We start from the raw sequence: 17034 nt of genomic DNA, 5'->3' as shown, positions 1-17034 counted from the left end.
ATATATATATATATATATGTATTCTCGTTTAATTAAAGGGAAGAGAAATCAGCAGCTGATCGATTCGAGTATCGAATAAATGATCCGTCGCGTGATTATTGTATCTGGAAACAGATCTTTTTTCGCAGGCGAAATCGTTAATCGTAAAAAAGTGTGTCGATTATCTCGCGAACCGAACGTAAGCTTTGTTTTAGTCTCCGTTTCGCGATAATTTTGCGATATCGCGGGTATCGCGAGAGATTTTTTGGGTCATTTGTGCCTAGTTTAAGAGTCGTCATCGAATTGAATATATTTTTAGGAATATTGCGCCAGAGAGAGAGAGAGAGAAAAAAAATAGGACACAGACTTTGCGACTCTCCTCGAACAAAATTAAATAGATTAACGCTCGCTTACGCAATATTATATAAAAATAATGCTAATTGCGTTTCCCCTTACGTAATTTGGATCACGTAAGAGAACGTTATGAAAGTGCAACATCCGAAAAATTTAAAGAGGAACCGAGAGACGCGCGCGTGCGACCACTACACACATTTCGTCGGACGATTCGAAAGAGAGACGATCGGTCGCGTCGAGTTAATTCCTCGGTTTTTTTTTTTTTTTTTCCCCGTTCTGTCCTTCCTCCGGCCAGACTTCCTTCTTTATCGGATATGGTAATGGATTTCTCCGCTTCCGGACCGCATATTCCACGTCGTGTTCTTTCGGCGTTGCTATTATAATACTACTATCACCAACACCACCACCACCACCTCCACCACCACCTCGGGTCTCGTTTAAATCGAACCCGAAACAAAAGTTGCATCGCGCTTGGCTCGCGTTCTCACACGCGCGTTGTTGCATTGTTGTTTCCTCGCTTTGTCATTTTCTTCGAGCGAGTGTTTTTAATTATTCCTGCGCTCGAATCATTTATTCGCAATAATCGAATTTATACGGTGACCTCGACGGCATGTTTCACGACGAAAGCAAGTCCACTTGGATCGTGCGCGCAGCTGCGTGCGCGTATGCGTGTGTGTGTGAGTGTGTGTGTGTGTCGCATCGTGTTTCGAATTCTTCGACGATACACTCCGGCTTGCCGATTCATCCGGCGCGAATGACAGCTCGTCGTGTATAATGGAGTTTACACCGGGATTTAAAAAACGATCGTAAATAACATTAATTTATACGCGGCGTGTCTCGCTCCTCCTTCTAACGTTTTCTCACACAATCGAAACAACCGTTGTGTTCGATAATAAAGTTTGACTTGTTATTACCTCGAGAATATCTGGAAACTAACACCTTTTTTTTTATCAGTTACATCAGGATTATCCCTTGTAACGTACGTGTGTGATGCACGCGCGCGCGCGTGCGCTCTTTAATGGTAAAAATATAAAATTTCAAATTTATTTTTTTCACTTTCGTGAAATTTCGAGAAACCAATCAGCTGTTGACGCATTTTAAACGATATTTCAATGGTAACCGAATAAGGCACTTTTCTTGCCCGCATATCTCCTCTGTGTGTTGCTCATGTAACGTATATGTGTGTGTGTGTGTGTGTGTGTGTGTGTGTGTGTGTGTGTGTGTGTGTGTGTGTGTGTGTGTGTGTGTGTGTGTGTGTGTGTGTGTGTATACACAAATATATATACATACATCCGCGCTAGTACTACCGAATGGCAAAAGTGTTTGAATTATAAGATAGCTTATAAAATGGTGCTGTCGGATTGATTTATTTATTAGTTTCCATCGGCGATCATATTCTTGTATATTTTATCTTCAAATAAAAGAAAAAAAACATGTCGGTTCCGAACTTTCTTTCTCATGAAAAATTTGAATTTCTTTCGACATCCTTTCAAGAATACCGCTCGGACGCGACACTCGGATTCCAATTATTCTTAATGCATGTGAGACTTAACATGCGGTCGGAGACGCGGTCCTTTAATTCGAACCGAACTTACAAAGACAGATCATCGAATTCGATAAATTCATAGAGATAAGAGCGCAACTGTCGGCTCGTCACGAAAAAACAGGAGGCTCGCGATATCCATTTAATTAATAATTAAACAGATAACTCTCATCGGTCGGAGAGCGCGTATAATTTATATATAAAATGCGCGTTTTGACGTATAAAAATTATTGATAATTGGCTTTATTCGGTATCGGCGGCGGCGACACGTCGGTCAAATCTTCCTCGCGAAGTTACAACAAAAAAAAAAAAAACAAAATCGTTCTCGCAACGAAACGACTGCGTCGCGCGAAATACCTTCATTCACGCAAATAATATACACCTTGCATTTTTACGGCGTTGAGGAAACGTCAGTGAGAAATAAAGCGAGAATACTTTTTCCTTGTGTGCTTCCGCTCTCTCCGACGTTTTCACGAATTCTTACCTTCGCTCTTAACTTCGTCCCGATCAAATTTTCGTCGATGTTTGAACAGATGCACGATAATGTCTCGAACCGATTTTAGTCTTGGATAATATATATCGGAGAATTCAACGTCCTTTCTTTCCTCGCTCTTTAAAATAATCACAATATTTCACGATGCGCGTTTTTTTACTTTCCGTTTGTTGTTTTTCTCACCGAGTGAAAAACAAATTTGCAATTGTTGAGCGAACAAGATTATTATTCCGTTACTCGTCGAGTTACATTGCATTGCAATCGGTAAAGAGCGACAGAATAATTCGCGAAAACCACGTACACTGACCGACGTCGAATCGTTCCGCCAGAAGGGAAGAAAGTTCCCTTTCTACGCGTCGTTTCCCTTCGGTCGGCTCGTTGTCGAAGCGAAACAACGCGTGGAAGGGGAAGTTTTTTTTCTTCTCTAGCGTAACGATTCAGTGCCGGTACGTGTACGTTTGCGTGCGTCTGTTTACGTGAGGTTGCTGAGGGCTGCTCGACGATCATCAGCCACGCTCAATAAGTTTCTCTTTCGTATACGCAGCGATCACTCGTAAGCCGCACACGACACCCCTCAGCCTTGTCTTGCCTCTCTCGAGGAGGTTACCTCGCGATTGTCTACCGCAATTCAACGATTGGAACTCTCTTCTCTCAAAGATGTTTCCGACCGCCGCATTTTTTTTTCATGTACACACGCCGTTGATATTCAAACGACGTTGTTATTTATTTCTCTCTTTGGAAAGAGATAATGCGGTATCAAATACGCGATAAAATATTTTGTTTGTGAGGGTAGAAATTCAAGTATCGAAAAAAAAAAGTTCTCACGATCACGACAATGTTGCGCGCCTAAAAAAATAAAAAACACGACGGAGGGAAATTTGATGCGAGATATTTGTTGCATGCCTACGCCTATGTTGGTTACGATTGTTGTGTGAAAAGTCGAAGAAACCTTTTTTTTTACACCCTGCTATTCATGTCACTTGGGCGCGACATTGAAGTAAAACTGAACGATTTAAAAGGACCACCAAGTATTTTTTTTTTTTCTCAGCACGACAACTCTGAAAATCACAAAGAGTGATTTCCGGTGTTCGATCGGTCTGTTTTATATTCTTATTTTTTTCTTTAGCGCACACGTCTGCCGTTTTCACAAGATTCTTCGACACACACACACACACACATATAGCATATTACGTTTTGTAACGTAACTCGCGGCGCGACTCGCCGCGCGGCGAGCTGAATTCGCGTCGTGAATCGCGTATTCAGACGTTATCGCCCAGTAGCTCTCTTTCTCTCTCCCAATCGTCCGACCTTGAAACGATCTCATCGTCGCCTTATCACGCAACGTGCATGTTACGTTGGTGTATATATATACGCGCATGTGTGTGTGTGTGTGTGTGTGTGTGTGTGTGTGTGTGTTGTGCGATCGTGTCCTTCTGCACTCTGTATTCGATGTCCTGTGCTTGCAGGTATGCGAGGAGAGAAAATGCCAAGACGAGGTTTTTCCCCTGTCGATGAACTACGTCGACAGGTTCCTGTCGATCTGCCCGATCAGGAAGTCTCAGCTTCAACTGCTCGGCACCGCCTGCCTGTTGCTGGCGTCGAAGCTACGAGAATCCTTACCGCTCACGGCCGAAGTCCTCGTTTTCTACACCGACAACTCCATCACTCTCGACGATCTCTGGGTAAGTGTGCATCCGAAAAGAAAAACCTAATCTAACGTTGACAACGGATATGTATTCGCGCGATCGGTCTGTGCAAAATTTGTATAAAATTTTGTGGAAAACGAACGCGCGCGTACTCTTTTTGACCTACATGAGATGCAAGTCGCGAGAGAGCATTTATCTTATCTCGAAACTATTCAAAGGCCCCCGCAACGAGCAAAAATTATCTGAAAGCGTGAAAAAAAAAATGAAAATTGTCGACAATTTTCCGCATACATTCGCCGGAATGTGAGAAAATTTAAATTGGGCGCAAGCTTTGCAAAAAAAAAAAAAAAAACTAAAACCTAGTTTTGTAAAATTTCAATATTTGTTTCAAATATAAATTTCTTTTTCTGCGCGATAGCGGCCGAAAGATATCGGGACGGGATTTATTTCGGCGCGTACGGGACAAACGAAAAACAAATACACGCGCACACACACGGTACCGCTACTCGCGCGCGTACTCGCGCGTTGCCTATCGCATAATTTTGTTCCCGAGTAGGCGTCGTTTTACCAAACGACAGCGAGGAGAAAGAGAGAGAGAGAGGAGTTAGCTCGCGCGCTATTTACGCTACGTTACGCGATCAATGCACGAGACGATCGAGTTTATCGAGCGCGATTTTATCCCGTTCCGCATATCGTCGCCAGAATGCGAAACTTGCGCCACGAGGAAATCGCGCGCGCGCGCGCGCGCCTACGTTCTTTGACTGCTCGTCGTCAAGAGATCCATTTATGTATCCGATATCTCTGTCCTGATTTCGCGAACTTTCCTCGAATTGTATAGGCGGCGACTAGATGTAGAAAAACAAAACAAAAAAATGTCCAAACGCGTATTCTTTGTGTCTCTTATCAGCGCGTCGATCGATCTCACGGGTTAACACTACTACTGAAACTTTTATAGGAGAAATTTTTCGAGGCGCGCGTGGTGCGCGACGCGCGATTGATGATGCGCGTCCGTGATGTCGGAAATTTACGTAAATGTATATTTACGGGACCTAACCCGCGCGTTACTTTTAACACACATCTTCATCCGCGCGTGCCTAGCGGGAAAAACGACGCGGGAAACAACACGCGCGGGATATTTAGATTTTCAATTGGGTTTGTTTATGCGGAGACGAGACGCGGATGTGATTTTTGCTCTGAAACACTGAAAAATACACAAAGATTTGGGCAATGGCGAGTTCGGATTGTGTTTACTTTGCAATATTGTAAAGGAACTCTGGGAGTCAGTTCGTCGTGTTTAGCTTCGAAATTACATGCGACGGCATGCTGAGGCGATATTACAAGATAGAAAGGAAGGGAGAAAGAGAGAGAGAGAGAAACATATCCAGAGTAATGTATGGCGAACATACTAACGTGTGCACGCACATGCATCGTATTCCGGCCGGGTGGCACGGGCACGGTGTTACCCGTTGCGGGAGCGCGAGCTATTGAAAAAGGAGAAGCAGGTGTGGGCCAGGTGCGTGGCGCACGAGTATAGTTTTCTTCGGTGGGGTGCACCGGGCCCGTGCGCGACGCTGCCGGCAGCTGCATCTGCTTTGCGCGAACCGGTGAATATGCACCCCTTGCCTTGGACCTCTCTCAGTCTTCCTTCCTTCCTTCCTTCCTTCTTTTCGTCTTCGCCGCGAAGTCAGGAAATTCCCTTGAAAGAAACGTCTCCCTCTCTCTCTCTTTCTCTTTTCCCTCCTCTCTCCCTTCCGCTTCTCCAGACCGTCCCCTGCAACGGGCGAGAGCGCAACATGTGCGCAAATTTGTAATGTGCGCATTGCGTTTCGCTCGGAAGTGCACGCCGAAGGCAAAAGGCAGGAGGAGGAACCCCTCCTGCGCCGGGCAGCGTGCTCTGCCCCGATGCCTTTGACCTCTTTCTCCAGCTTTTGTCGAAGAAAGAACTCTCTCCCCCTTCCCTTCTCCTTCCTTCTTGGCTGAATTAAGGAGAAATATTTCTCGAAACATTTTGATTTTCTTCTGTTCGCAAGAAATTGTTGTCGTCTGTTCGCTCGAGTAAATTCGACAAAATTTTGCAACATCGTAACAATAAAATATCGCGATTATCTTCTTTTCTTCTCTTTCCCGTTCTCTTTCCCGTCTTGGCGAGTTACACGGAGAAATATCTTCAAAATTTTATTTTCCGCACACAAAAGTGTTTTTTTTTTTTTTTTATTGCTTTGATATCGCGCTCGGTGAATTCAATCAAATTTGCAACAAGGATAAAAATGTTGCAACAGTTATTTTTTCTCATCCTCTTTCCTTGATCTTGGCGAACATTTTCGAGGAGAAATTGGTTATAAGTCGAAAGTTTTTCTTTTTCGTTCGCAAGAAATTTTGCTGTGCCGACGTAATCGCTCGAGTAGATTCGACAAATTTTGTCGAACAAAGACGAAATAATTAATGCTTAAACACACACGGTATCTGTGTGACATAGATAAGATGAGAATTGCATCAGAGGATCAATTTCTCACGTCTGCATTAATTGGACGGTATCTGTACACATGCCGTCATTATCGAAGACGATCTCGTTATCGTGTCTCTCTCTCTCTCTCTCTCTTTCTCTCTCTCTCTCTCTCTCTCTCTCTCTCTCTCTCTCAGCGTGTTAGGTAGGCACACGCGATAAGCGCGCGGTTAATGGAGGAAGCGCGCAAATAAACGCGTTATTTCTCTTTTCATTTAATTTAATCTTTAATTTTGACTCTCTTTAATCGGTCTTCAGACAATTATGTCTACATATACACACACGGAATGGAGAAAATTGAGCGCCGGGTCGCGGCACACACCTGCCTGCCGGCTACAATTAGACGTCGCGCGCAACGGGCGGCTGATGAGTTCATTTGTGCTGAAACCCCGCTTTGTCTCTTTTGCGCAAGTCGGAAACCGAGCGCGCTTGCACAACGCGATAACCTCGCGTTGCCTTGTTTCTTTTTCACGCAATATTTTCTTTGTGAGGTAAAAACACAAAAAGAAAAAAAAATGGCAAAAGTCCCGAGATGGGGCGACATACATCTGGTTCCGTCCGACCACCTGTTCCTTGGCGATTAAAGCGAGCTCGCGCGGTTGTTTCACCGCGTGCAGTCTTGCGCCTCACGAGCGAGGAGCGCTCAAATTTTATTCGATTTCTGCCTGAACAAAATCTATTTGTGAAATCTTTTCTCGCGCGATAATTAAAATTTTCTTTTTTTTTTTTCTATCAAATTATTCGCGGTGGAAACAGAAGAAGAATCGAATTAGTCGCTGTGCCGAAAAAGAAAATTTTTTTTTATGTTGTGACAATGTCACTCGCGCGCGACAAGTATCTCTTTAACGACGCGCGATGTCGTGAGAACGTCCTGCAGTTCGGTTATGCAAAGCAGTGAGAAACGCGCGCGCGCCAGACGAGACAGACGATTCTTATAAAAAGGAGGAAGGGGAAAGGTTTGCAAAGTTTTTAAAAACAGCGGAGGGGTGAAAAATTCGCGTTCCGGAGAAGCACAAAGGAAACTTGGACTCATGTAATTAACATGAATTGCTTGATTTCCCACTATCGGCTCGCTGGACATTCGATCCTTTTGAACTCTTTTTAACCCCTTTGAACCCGGGTTTATTGTCCGCGCATATATATATATATATATATATATTGTATATATATTTTTTCTCTGTCGGCGACGCGAGATTTAAAAGTTAAATTGGCGTTCCTTCGAAGGCGTTCCTTTTACATGGGTTTTGGCGACTAGAAAGCCCATCTTGCGAAAGGCGACGGTTGGCAAAGTGACCTCGAGTCGGTCACCGTCCCCGCCGATGATGCCCTCACGACGAAACTAAATACCCGCACGCGGATGAAATATACTCGTGTCGCGGTGACGATGTCGCGACACAATAGAATTTCGTGTGAATTCTTCGACACGCGCGAAACGATCTACGCGTCTATTTGAAAAAAAAAAAAAACAAAAAAAAACAAAAATAGAAACAATTCTGTTTTTCTCTGTCTCTCTCTCTCTCTCTCTTTCTCTTTCGCGCGCGCGAGTCAGGTGCGATGAGGAAGAAGCGGAAACTGAAGAAAACACGCGAGGTGAACAAGAAAAGTAACACCAGCGTCGAATAACTCGATCTCGTTTAGCGACTTATTTATCTTAAGTCGCCGGAAGACACCGCGATAATAACTGCCCGGTTTGTTAAACCAATAATAGCCGGGTTTTTCGCGTCCTTTCATCATTCTCTCTCGTGTAATACGAATGTGTAAAATAAAGAAATATACGCGCGCGTACAACGAAACAATGTAAAACCGCGATATAGCTATTGAGTTTGTTAAATAATCACGATGTTCGTTCACGAACGAACGAACGAATGTGTTTGTGTGCGGGTTTATAAATAACGAAATTGCGCGAAATATGATGAAATAACAACAATTTGCACACACACACACACACACATATACGACGAGATCTCGCGAATAACATATATCAGAGAACAGATTCGTTTTTCTTTCGTCGAAATCTGCGTAAATATTAACCGAGTCCGAGGTCACGCGCGCGATATTTTGCGAGTTGCCTTTCTAACTTCTATAACCAACACAGTCAGTCGATTCTTTCGCCCGTCGAACGACTGACCTTGAATGTCTATGTGACGTATCGGCCGGTGGCGCACACGGCATAGCTAAATCCTATATACGATGTGTATGTGCGATGTATGTGACGGAAAAAAGCCGGAATGAGATGTTCCACTTTGACAAACCTCGCGTTCCGGAATTTTTATCAGTTCCTCCGCGCCAACAAGGGAAACAAAAAGACCAATTCTCGATGTGCACGCGCGTAGTGCGAGATCCAAAGATTCTCTCGTTCGACGAGAATTTTATCGTTTCGGCTAATTGCACACACACACACACACATTAAATGGAATTATTTGCAAGAGTAAATTTGTTTCCCTCCTTCCTGTTTTTTTGTCATCTTCACATAGAAAATTGAGACTTTTGTATGAATATTGTGTTCGCGCGCGTAAGTTTTATTTCGCTTCCGATGAGAGACGAATCTTTTCGGCTTCTTCTGATTGCCATGCGGGTACCCGTACTTTAAATGCACACGCGTGTCAATGTTTTTCCTGAAAAAAGGTCTCGGCGGATCTTTAATTAAGCCCGATTGAGTTACGTGTTACGGGATCGAGTGTTAAGCCGCGTGCACACACTTGCGCAGCAGCAGCAGCAGAACATCGCGCGCGGCGCAATGGTGCATCGTATACAACTTTGCACCGAACAATTTTTGAGCGCAACACGATGCGCGATGTTCGGCGGCGAAGTTACACCGCGTCCCAAAGCTTGTCGGTATTTCCGCGCCGCAAAAGATGCGACAGAAACCCCGTGAGGTTGTTTCTGCTAATTAATCGCAGAGCGCTCTATACAGTCGCGTGTTTCTGACAATTCGTCACTCCCTACGTATAATCCCGTAACTCCAAAACGCAAATTTTAGAGGAGAACAGTTTGAAAGTTTAAAGCTTCATATAGTTTCTTTAGTTAAGGGATCTTTCGGTTTTAAATTTTTACCTTACTTATGAATATTTTTTTTTAATACTTGGTGACCACAAAGAACATGACTTTCTAAGTGTCACTATGCAATAAACTGAAAATCCCATATGTGACACTTACGTAATTATACGTAGGGAGTGACGAATTGTCGCAAGAATCGTGGGATTTGAGCGTCCGCATTAGTTGTGAGTTACAACCAATCTCAGCAAAGAAGAGAATTTTTCTTGTGAATGTTTTTTTTTTCTCCACAAGAGTCGAGAGTTCGACGCTTATCGCAAGATTTGCGGAAACTTTAGATTTTAGCGAAATTTAGCGAAATTCTGCAATTTTCGCTCGCGACGACGTTCTTTCAAGCGCGCAAACTCCCATTCGATCCGTTTTTTTTTTTTTTTTTTTTTACAACGATGTTGCAGTTACCACGTTCTTGTTGCAAATGTGTACCCAGCCTTACGCGGCAAATTGAGACCGCGCTGACATCGTAAATCATATTTGGCGTCGATTAACGTGATTAATAATGTCGCCGTATCTCTCCCGCTCTTTTCCTTCCGGTAATAGATCATTTTAGATAATTTACTTTACACACACGTGCACACGCGCGGGAAAGATAAATCCGGAGATGTTTCTTTAAGAATGAAGTTTTCTCGTATAATTTATATACGTATTACGTCTTCTCTCGCATTCTGATCTGGTAGTTTGGTAACATAGAGCCGGTAGGTTTACGGCTTTTGTTACATTTTACGCAATTCTTCTACAGTTTCGTAGAAGAAATGAAATATACGACGGAGGTTGACCGTCGTAATGTTCCGGTCTCACGTCGAGCGCCGCAGAAATTTCTTACATACATACGAAAAAGGATCCCGAGAGGAAGGAGGATACTTCGGTAACCGGAGCGAACACGTTACGCAAAGACAGTTTCCTAGAAGTAACCTCGAGACGAGAAGTCATTTCCAATGGCGTAGTCGACGTTCAATTGGAATCTGTGTATAGGAATCTTGTATAGATTTATTTATAGAATCTATAAATAAGGGGATTAACACGCGCACGTATAGAAGGATCTGATCCTTTTTTTTTTTTTTTGCTCTTTTCCTGCACTTTTATGTTTGCGAATCGAATTAAGTTAACGTGTGCTCGAGCAATGTCGATGAGAATTTAAGCATGCAAATGCGTCAATTTACTTATTTCCACGCGAAATATGAATCATGCCACGTCCAACGCCGTCCGTTTAATTGTTTCCTGATGTACGTAGAACCGAGAGAGAACCGGGCGAGCGTACGCGTACTACGTACGCATTCGAGCGCGAAACCTCCTCAAGGATGAGAATATTAACCGTGAAGAAAAGACGAGGGGGCAAGAACGGGGTGAAGAAATTTTCTCGGTCTGTCTTCTCTCGAGCGCACATCCTCTCTTCGACGAGGATTTTAAATTAAACGACAAGCAGGATCGTCTTTTCTTCCTTCTTCTCTCTCTTTCTCTTTCTCTCTTTGTTTCTCTCTCTCTCTCTCGCGAGAGAGAGAGATAATTGTTCGCAAATATTTTGCACAAGTAATGTATTTTTTTTTTATTTTTTATTTTCTTTTAATTCGCGCAATACTTGAGATTATTAATGAGGAGAGCAGCGAACAGCTTAGATCCTAACGTAGCTTAGCTGACGTCGATAATTCAGCGGATAGGTATTTAACAATCGAGATAAAGAACTCGTAGTATTCGTCATACGCTATTCTCTTTTTCACGGTCAAAAGAGAGCGGGTGATACATCGGCGAGAAGTAAATTGCGCCGCGCGCTCACGAGGAGGAATCGTCCTTCCTCTTACGTGGCGCGATTCATTCTTCCTCGTCAATGTAACTGACGTTGTACACCAGAAAGCGAATACCATAGTAAACTTAACTTCGACCGATTGCAAGAAATAAGAGTAATATCTTTCTCCCGTCTCTTTTTGTGTCGTTCTCTCTCTTTCTCTCTCTCTCTCTCTCTCTCTCTCTCTCTCTCTCTCTCTCTCTCTCTCTCTTTTTCTCGTGTTCAACACTTGGAACGGACAGGGATCAAGGTCGCATTGGAGTTTCGATACACCGCCATCGTGGTCGTCGCCGCCGCCGCCGCCGCCGCCGCTTATGTGATTCATTGTCGCATCTGCGCGCCGGCAATTAAAAGCAGCGTTTCCGCGTGTAAAGTAACACTTTAGAGAGCGATGCTTTTTTTATGAATCTTCAGCGGACGATATTTATCGCAAAGATACACATTCAGCAAAATTTGCGCATTTTTTTCTTTTTTTTTTTAAATTATCTCTTGCATTGAATTCAAGTCTGATAAAATAGCCGAGTTTACAACAAATTAAACGGCATCTGTTCGGCTTCTGTTGCAGAGGTGGGAGCAGCTGGTGGTCTCCAAGCTCAAGTGGGAATTGTCCGCGGTGACGCCTGGCGATTTTCTCATCCACATCCTCAGCAGATTGCCCCTGCCGTGCACTTGGGACACCGTGATGGTCCGTAGGCACGCGCAGGCATTTATCGCACTCAGCGCCATAGGTAAGAACGCAGGCTGACTGTGTGACTATCCAGGAAACAATTTAAAAAAAAAAAAAAAAAAAAACGTGATGGAATTAACAGAGAAATTACCGCGCGAGAAATCTCCATCTTTGCGTTAAGAATGACGAATGGTTTTTGTATTGCAGGTTCTTGCGCGCTTGTTTTTTTTTTGCGCGCGCCTAGACTTAACCTTGTTTTCGTGAATATGAGGACACTGTCGCATAAACATTTCCACGCGGGTCTCACGACGGCAAGCGCCACTTATTACGACGACGCGCGCTGCACAGTCGCCGTAATTGTGCCATGACGCTAACGTACGTGTGTGCAAACTACGTAACGTCGTAACACACAACCGGGGGTACCGCGTCGCGCATCGTTAACATACACAACATTAATAAATATACAACATGGTCGCGTATAGCGAGGCGGAAACTGTCACGTAACGTAGAGAGAGAGAGAGAAGCGCGAATCATTTTTTTTCTTCGGTCTCGTTTTTTTTTTTTTTCTTTGTCAAATTAGGCCACGCATGCATTAGAGAGTTGTGCGCGCTCAAAAGTTTGTGTAACACACACGCGCATTGGGGTTGCCAATAACGCGTGTGCGATTGAAAGAAGAAAATTACTCGAGAAGTACATTCAATCGTAAAATGTGAAGCGCTTCGCTTTGAATTCTATCTCGGAGAGGAATTTTCCCTGAAAGGAGAAACAAGAAAAACATTAGTAAAACCTTGTTGGCAACAAAACACCACGCGTTAGTTCGTATTCTTTGTCCGCTAAACGTTTTTTTGCGGCTCGATAAGTGACAAAGAACGTTTTTAAAAACACAAGTTGTGTGTGTGTGTGTAAACGTTCATTTTTATTTTTTGTTTTATTTAAATTTTTTACTACAAAAGAGATTTCTTTATTTTTGCGCGTTATTTCTTTTATACAATCGCAATTATACGCCTTCAAACTCAATGAAATTTTGCGAGCGTGATGTGTGGCGTATGTAGAATTTTTTTTGTCTGTTTTCGTTACAGAATTCAAATTCTGCATGTACACTCCGAGTATGATAGCGGCTGCGAGTGTCGCGGCGGCGTTGAACGGGCTCGATTGGACGAGGAAAAGCGGCCGTGGACTGACTGGTCTTCTGGACGAGCTTACTCGCATTACGTCCATCGAACAGGTTAGTGTTGTGCGTACTACGATATCAGAATATATCGCTTATCGTTTGCGAGTGTGCGTTCGTTCACATATGCGCGTGCGTCGCGTGACGTACGAATTATATTACCTCGATTACACACGGTCTTGTATATTCTCGTATGTAAGGAAACAGGTTTTACTTTTACAAATCCGCTACATATACAATATATATATCTCAGCGAGGAGAGCTCTTTAAATTTGTGCACAGTGTGAGAGGATTTAACAACTACATCACACAGATACATGAGAAAATTTTGCGCTGCGACTGTTGTTGTCACCGTGAAATCTGATTTCTGTTTCAGGATTATCTGCAAGGATGCCTCGAGCAGATTGAGGAGATGATCTCTCAGGCTCACGTGAGTATCGAAAAGTCCGGGAGCGAAACCGTGCACCAGCCGATGAGCACCGGCGTGCTGACCTCGTCGCAGAGGCCGTTGGGGGACCAGAGTAACACGAGTCAGGAGAAGATACTCGAGCACGAGAAGGCCGGCACGCCAACCGATGTCAGAGACGTCCATTTTTGAAAACTGCAACCGGGGGACACTACACTGCAAAGGCCGACGCGCCGGTGAGTCTGATAATCAAGAAGGAGACGGTGTCTTCTTCTTCTTCTTCTTCTTCCGAGAAAAACGGGAAAAATGTTCACGAGGACAGCGATGGGGGTGACAGTAGACAACACGAGGAAAACACCGAGGAAGTGAACCTGAAGAAATGAACATGTACAGAAAATACTCCGAGAGTGAAATATATTTGTGCTACGCGAAATCAGTTGGTTGTTCGAAGCGAGAAACTCTTCTCGAAGAATCTCGGTACTGAATCTGATTGCTCGTTAGGTACATTTTTTTTTTTTTTGAGAACGATACACAGAGAAGAAAATCATCGTCGTCATCAATCTGACGAAAGAAATTTTTATGTTTTTTTTTTTTATTGATTATCGTGAAGATCGCGGTCTAAAAACTCGACTGTAATCGGAAGAGAAATCTGAGATTTTTTTTATTTCCGTTTTAATGCGCGTTTCGAGTGTTATACTTTTTATGTGAATGAACACACTGCCAGCAGATTTACCTTTGTTTTTTTTTTTTAAAAAAAAAAGTTTATTCTCTCATCGAAAGTGCTTCGAAGATACGCAAGAATCATGCCAAGAAGTATGCGTTTGTAAGATTTTTTTTTTTTGTATACGAGATTTCGAAAGATGAGCGTATAGACCGAGCGTAGTTTTCGAGTCCAAAAACTACGCTATATCGACCGTGACGCTGCAGATAAACGAGAAAAATAAATAGATACGAGCGACCAGTTTCAAGAGTAGAAGACAATGTAATCGGTACAAACGAAAACACGTGAGAGACTGAAGACTACCGGGCGAGGGAGAGAGCCTACTTGTGTCAGAATCCGCGCCGTTCCGACGATGTGTCACCCATAGAGAAAAAAAAAAAAAAAAAAGAAAAAGAACAAAAAAAAAAAAAAAATACGCAGGAATCAGGAAGGCGTGCTGTTTGGGGGAAGGCAATGCAATACGCTTTACATATGTAATTTCGTAGTAGGAGTAATAGGAATTATATAATAATAAAAACTGTTTAGGTGATAAAAACATAAGAAGAAAAAGAACCTACCAAGAAACACAAAACGAATAATGTAGGTGCGACGAAAGGAAACCGTCCTCTTCGCGCGCGAGCATTAAAAAAAACAGAAGAAATGCACTTAGTCATATCCACAGTCATTTAAACGTCTTTTTTTTTTTTGTACATATGTAGCTATGCGTACAAATAAATATATATAAATACATATGTATGTATAAATATATATATATATATATATATGAATAAATATTATATATATATATCGAAACACAAATTTATATATCTATATACACGTGTATGTAATTGTGTGTGACGAGAAAGAGAGAGAGAGAGAGAGAGAGAAGACCGCGAGATCCATACGTCGTATGCCAGAGTAAACGGTACAAATAAAAAAAAAAAAAAAAAAAAAAAAAAAAAAAAAAAAAAAAAAAAAAAAAAAAAACAAATAAAGATAAGAGATAATTGTTTTTAGAAATTCTTCGGCGATCAAACTGCTGCGGTTTGTTTCCACTATTACTTTTTTATGTGTACAAAGAGATATAGAGATGTAATTACCTTTGTATGTACAAGATATAATTGCATATATACAACAAGATACACACGCTCGAGAGGTTTTTTTTTTTTTTTTTTTTTTAAATGCAAGCGCGGATATTTCTTAAGGCGGAGGATTTGTTTTTTTTTTTTCTTACATCCCCTCCTCCCCCGTGTAAAGATACTGATAAGAAACCCGAAGTCTGTGATGTGAGGGGTAACTCGACACGTTTATTTTTTTTTCTTTTTATCGCACGACACATTTACATTCAGTTTTTCAGTCCCGAATTAATTTCGAACCAAGGTTTTTTTGTCCAAATAAATAATAACGAAAGCGTATCTTTTTATCGAAGTTTGCTTATCTTCATTTATCGGTTCCTATTAGAGGGGTTGTTGTAACAACTCCGCGAGTAACGTGTGCGAGCGTAAAATAGTGATTCATGAACCGGTTGCTTGTGTCGCTCAATGCGCTCTTTCTGTCTCACTCTTTTTTTTCTTTCTTTTCCTCTCTTTCTCCGCGAGTGAGTGTGTGCGTGCGTGCGTCTGTGTGTGTGTGTGTGTGTGTGTGTGTGTGTGTGAACAAATGAATGAAGGAGTCGGTATGAGTACAGAAATGTAAGAACAACGATCGAGCAAGAAACCAAAAAACAAAAAAAAAAAAATGATTGACTTCTTTTGAGCGTCGTTGGTGTGTACAATGATCCACGGATACGTGTATCTTAAAGACACTTAGTGTCACCGCGTGTCCACCACCTGTACATATATGTAACGCGTTAGATAGGGTTAGATTTACACATGCGACTGTACTGTATTAAGTAATAATAACGCTTAGTGGAAAAAATAAAGGAAAGCGCGAAGCGAATATCGCGTGGAAGGAAATGACCGACGACGTATCACGGTAAAGCAATTGCACGACATTTTTTTTTAAAAGCAAAAATTGCTAGTACTTAATGAGAGAGCCGCGAAGAGACGATCGAAGATAGAGTCTTGTTTGTCTCGAGACTTTGAGAAAAAACAAAAATAAAAAAAAATAAAAAAAATAAAAATCACATCCTTCGTCGCGGGCGCGAGTCCCGAGCGCCGTCGTCGCGCGAGTTCGCGCTCGACGACGCACTTGCGAGAGCGTCTGTAATATACGTATTTTATATACTAGAAAAAAGATCGATATATATATTATATATATGTAAATATATATATATATATATATATATATATATATATATATATCAAGTAGTTATAAGAACGCGATTCGCCATGCGCTAATTCGAAACGGCTCAAGTGGAGATACGAGAAATCAAGACGATAAAGTCGATACTATGTACTAACTCCGATAACAAGCAGATAATTCTCGTGAGACTCGCGAGAGCCGAATTAAATCGAACGGAGTAAGCACGCGAGCGGGAAAACTATATAGAAAAACTAAATTAGAGAGAACTGACTTACGCGGTCGGTTCAACCGCGCGAATGTTCCTGCTGATTGCGCGAATTTCGAGATTAGAAGACAAAGAGATACCGCGTAAACGAGATAACGCCACGAGGTGGAGAAGCGAAGTAAATGCCGTCGAGTAACCAAATCTTTTTAGCCACAACGTAATCGAGATATTTCAGTTAGATCCGCACGGATTTTCTTTCCTTTTCTCTCTTGTCGTCGTATATGCGTGTGTCATC

General features: G+C 42.4%; 1 protein-coding gene across 1 annotated transcript in view; it reads left to right on the top strand.

The window, feature by feature from the left end:
• Positions 1-14698, top strand: part of LOC109855101 (G1/S-specific cyclin-D2) — an 18513-nt gene extending 3815 nt beyond the window's left edge. The window contains exons 3-6 of the mRNA XM_020428954.1: positions 3836-4051; positions 11915-12077; positions 13096-13241; positions 13561-14698. Of these exons, the coding sequence (XP_020284543.1) occupies positions 3836-4051; positions 11915-12077; positions 13096-13241; positions 13561-13782 (747 nt within the window). The 3' untranslated portion in view covers positions 13783-14698. The remainder of the gene's footprint in view (positions 1-3835; positions 4052-11914; positions 12078-13095; positions 13242-13560) is intronic.
• The last annotated feature ends 2336 nt before the right edge of the window (positions 14699-17034 follow it).

This window comes from Pseudomyrmex gracilis, unplaced genomic scaffold (genome assembly GCF_002006095.1).
Source record: "Pseudomyrmex gracilis isolate BER0280 unplaced genomic scaffold, ASM200609v1 scaffold_80, whole genome shotgun sequence".
Lineage (NCBI taxonomy): Eukaryota > Metazoa > Arthropoda > Insecta > Hymenoptera > Formicidae > Pseudomyrmex > Pseudomyrmex gracilis.
The sequence above is the reverse complement of the archived record's forward strand: the minus strand, read 5'-3'. Positions and strand labels throughout refer to the sequence as shown.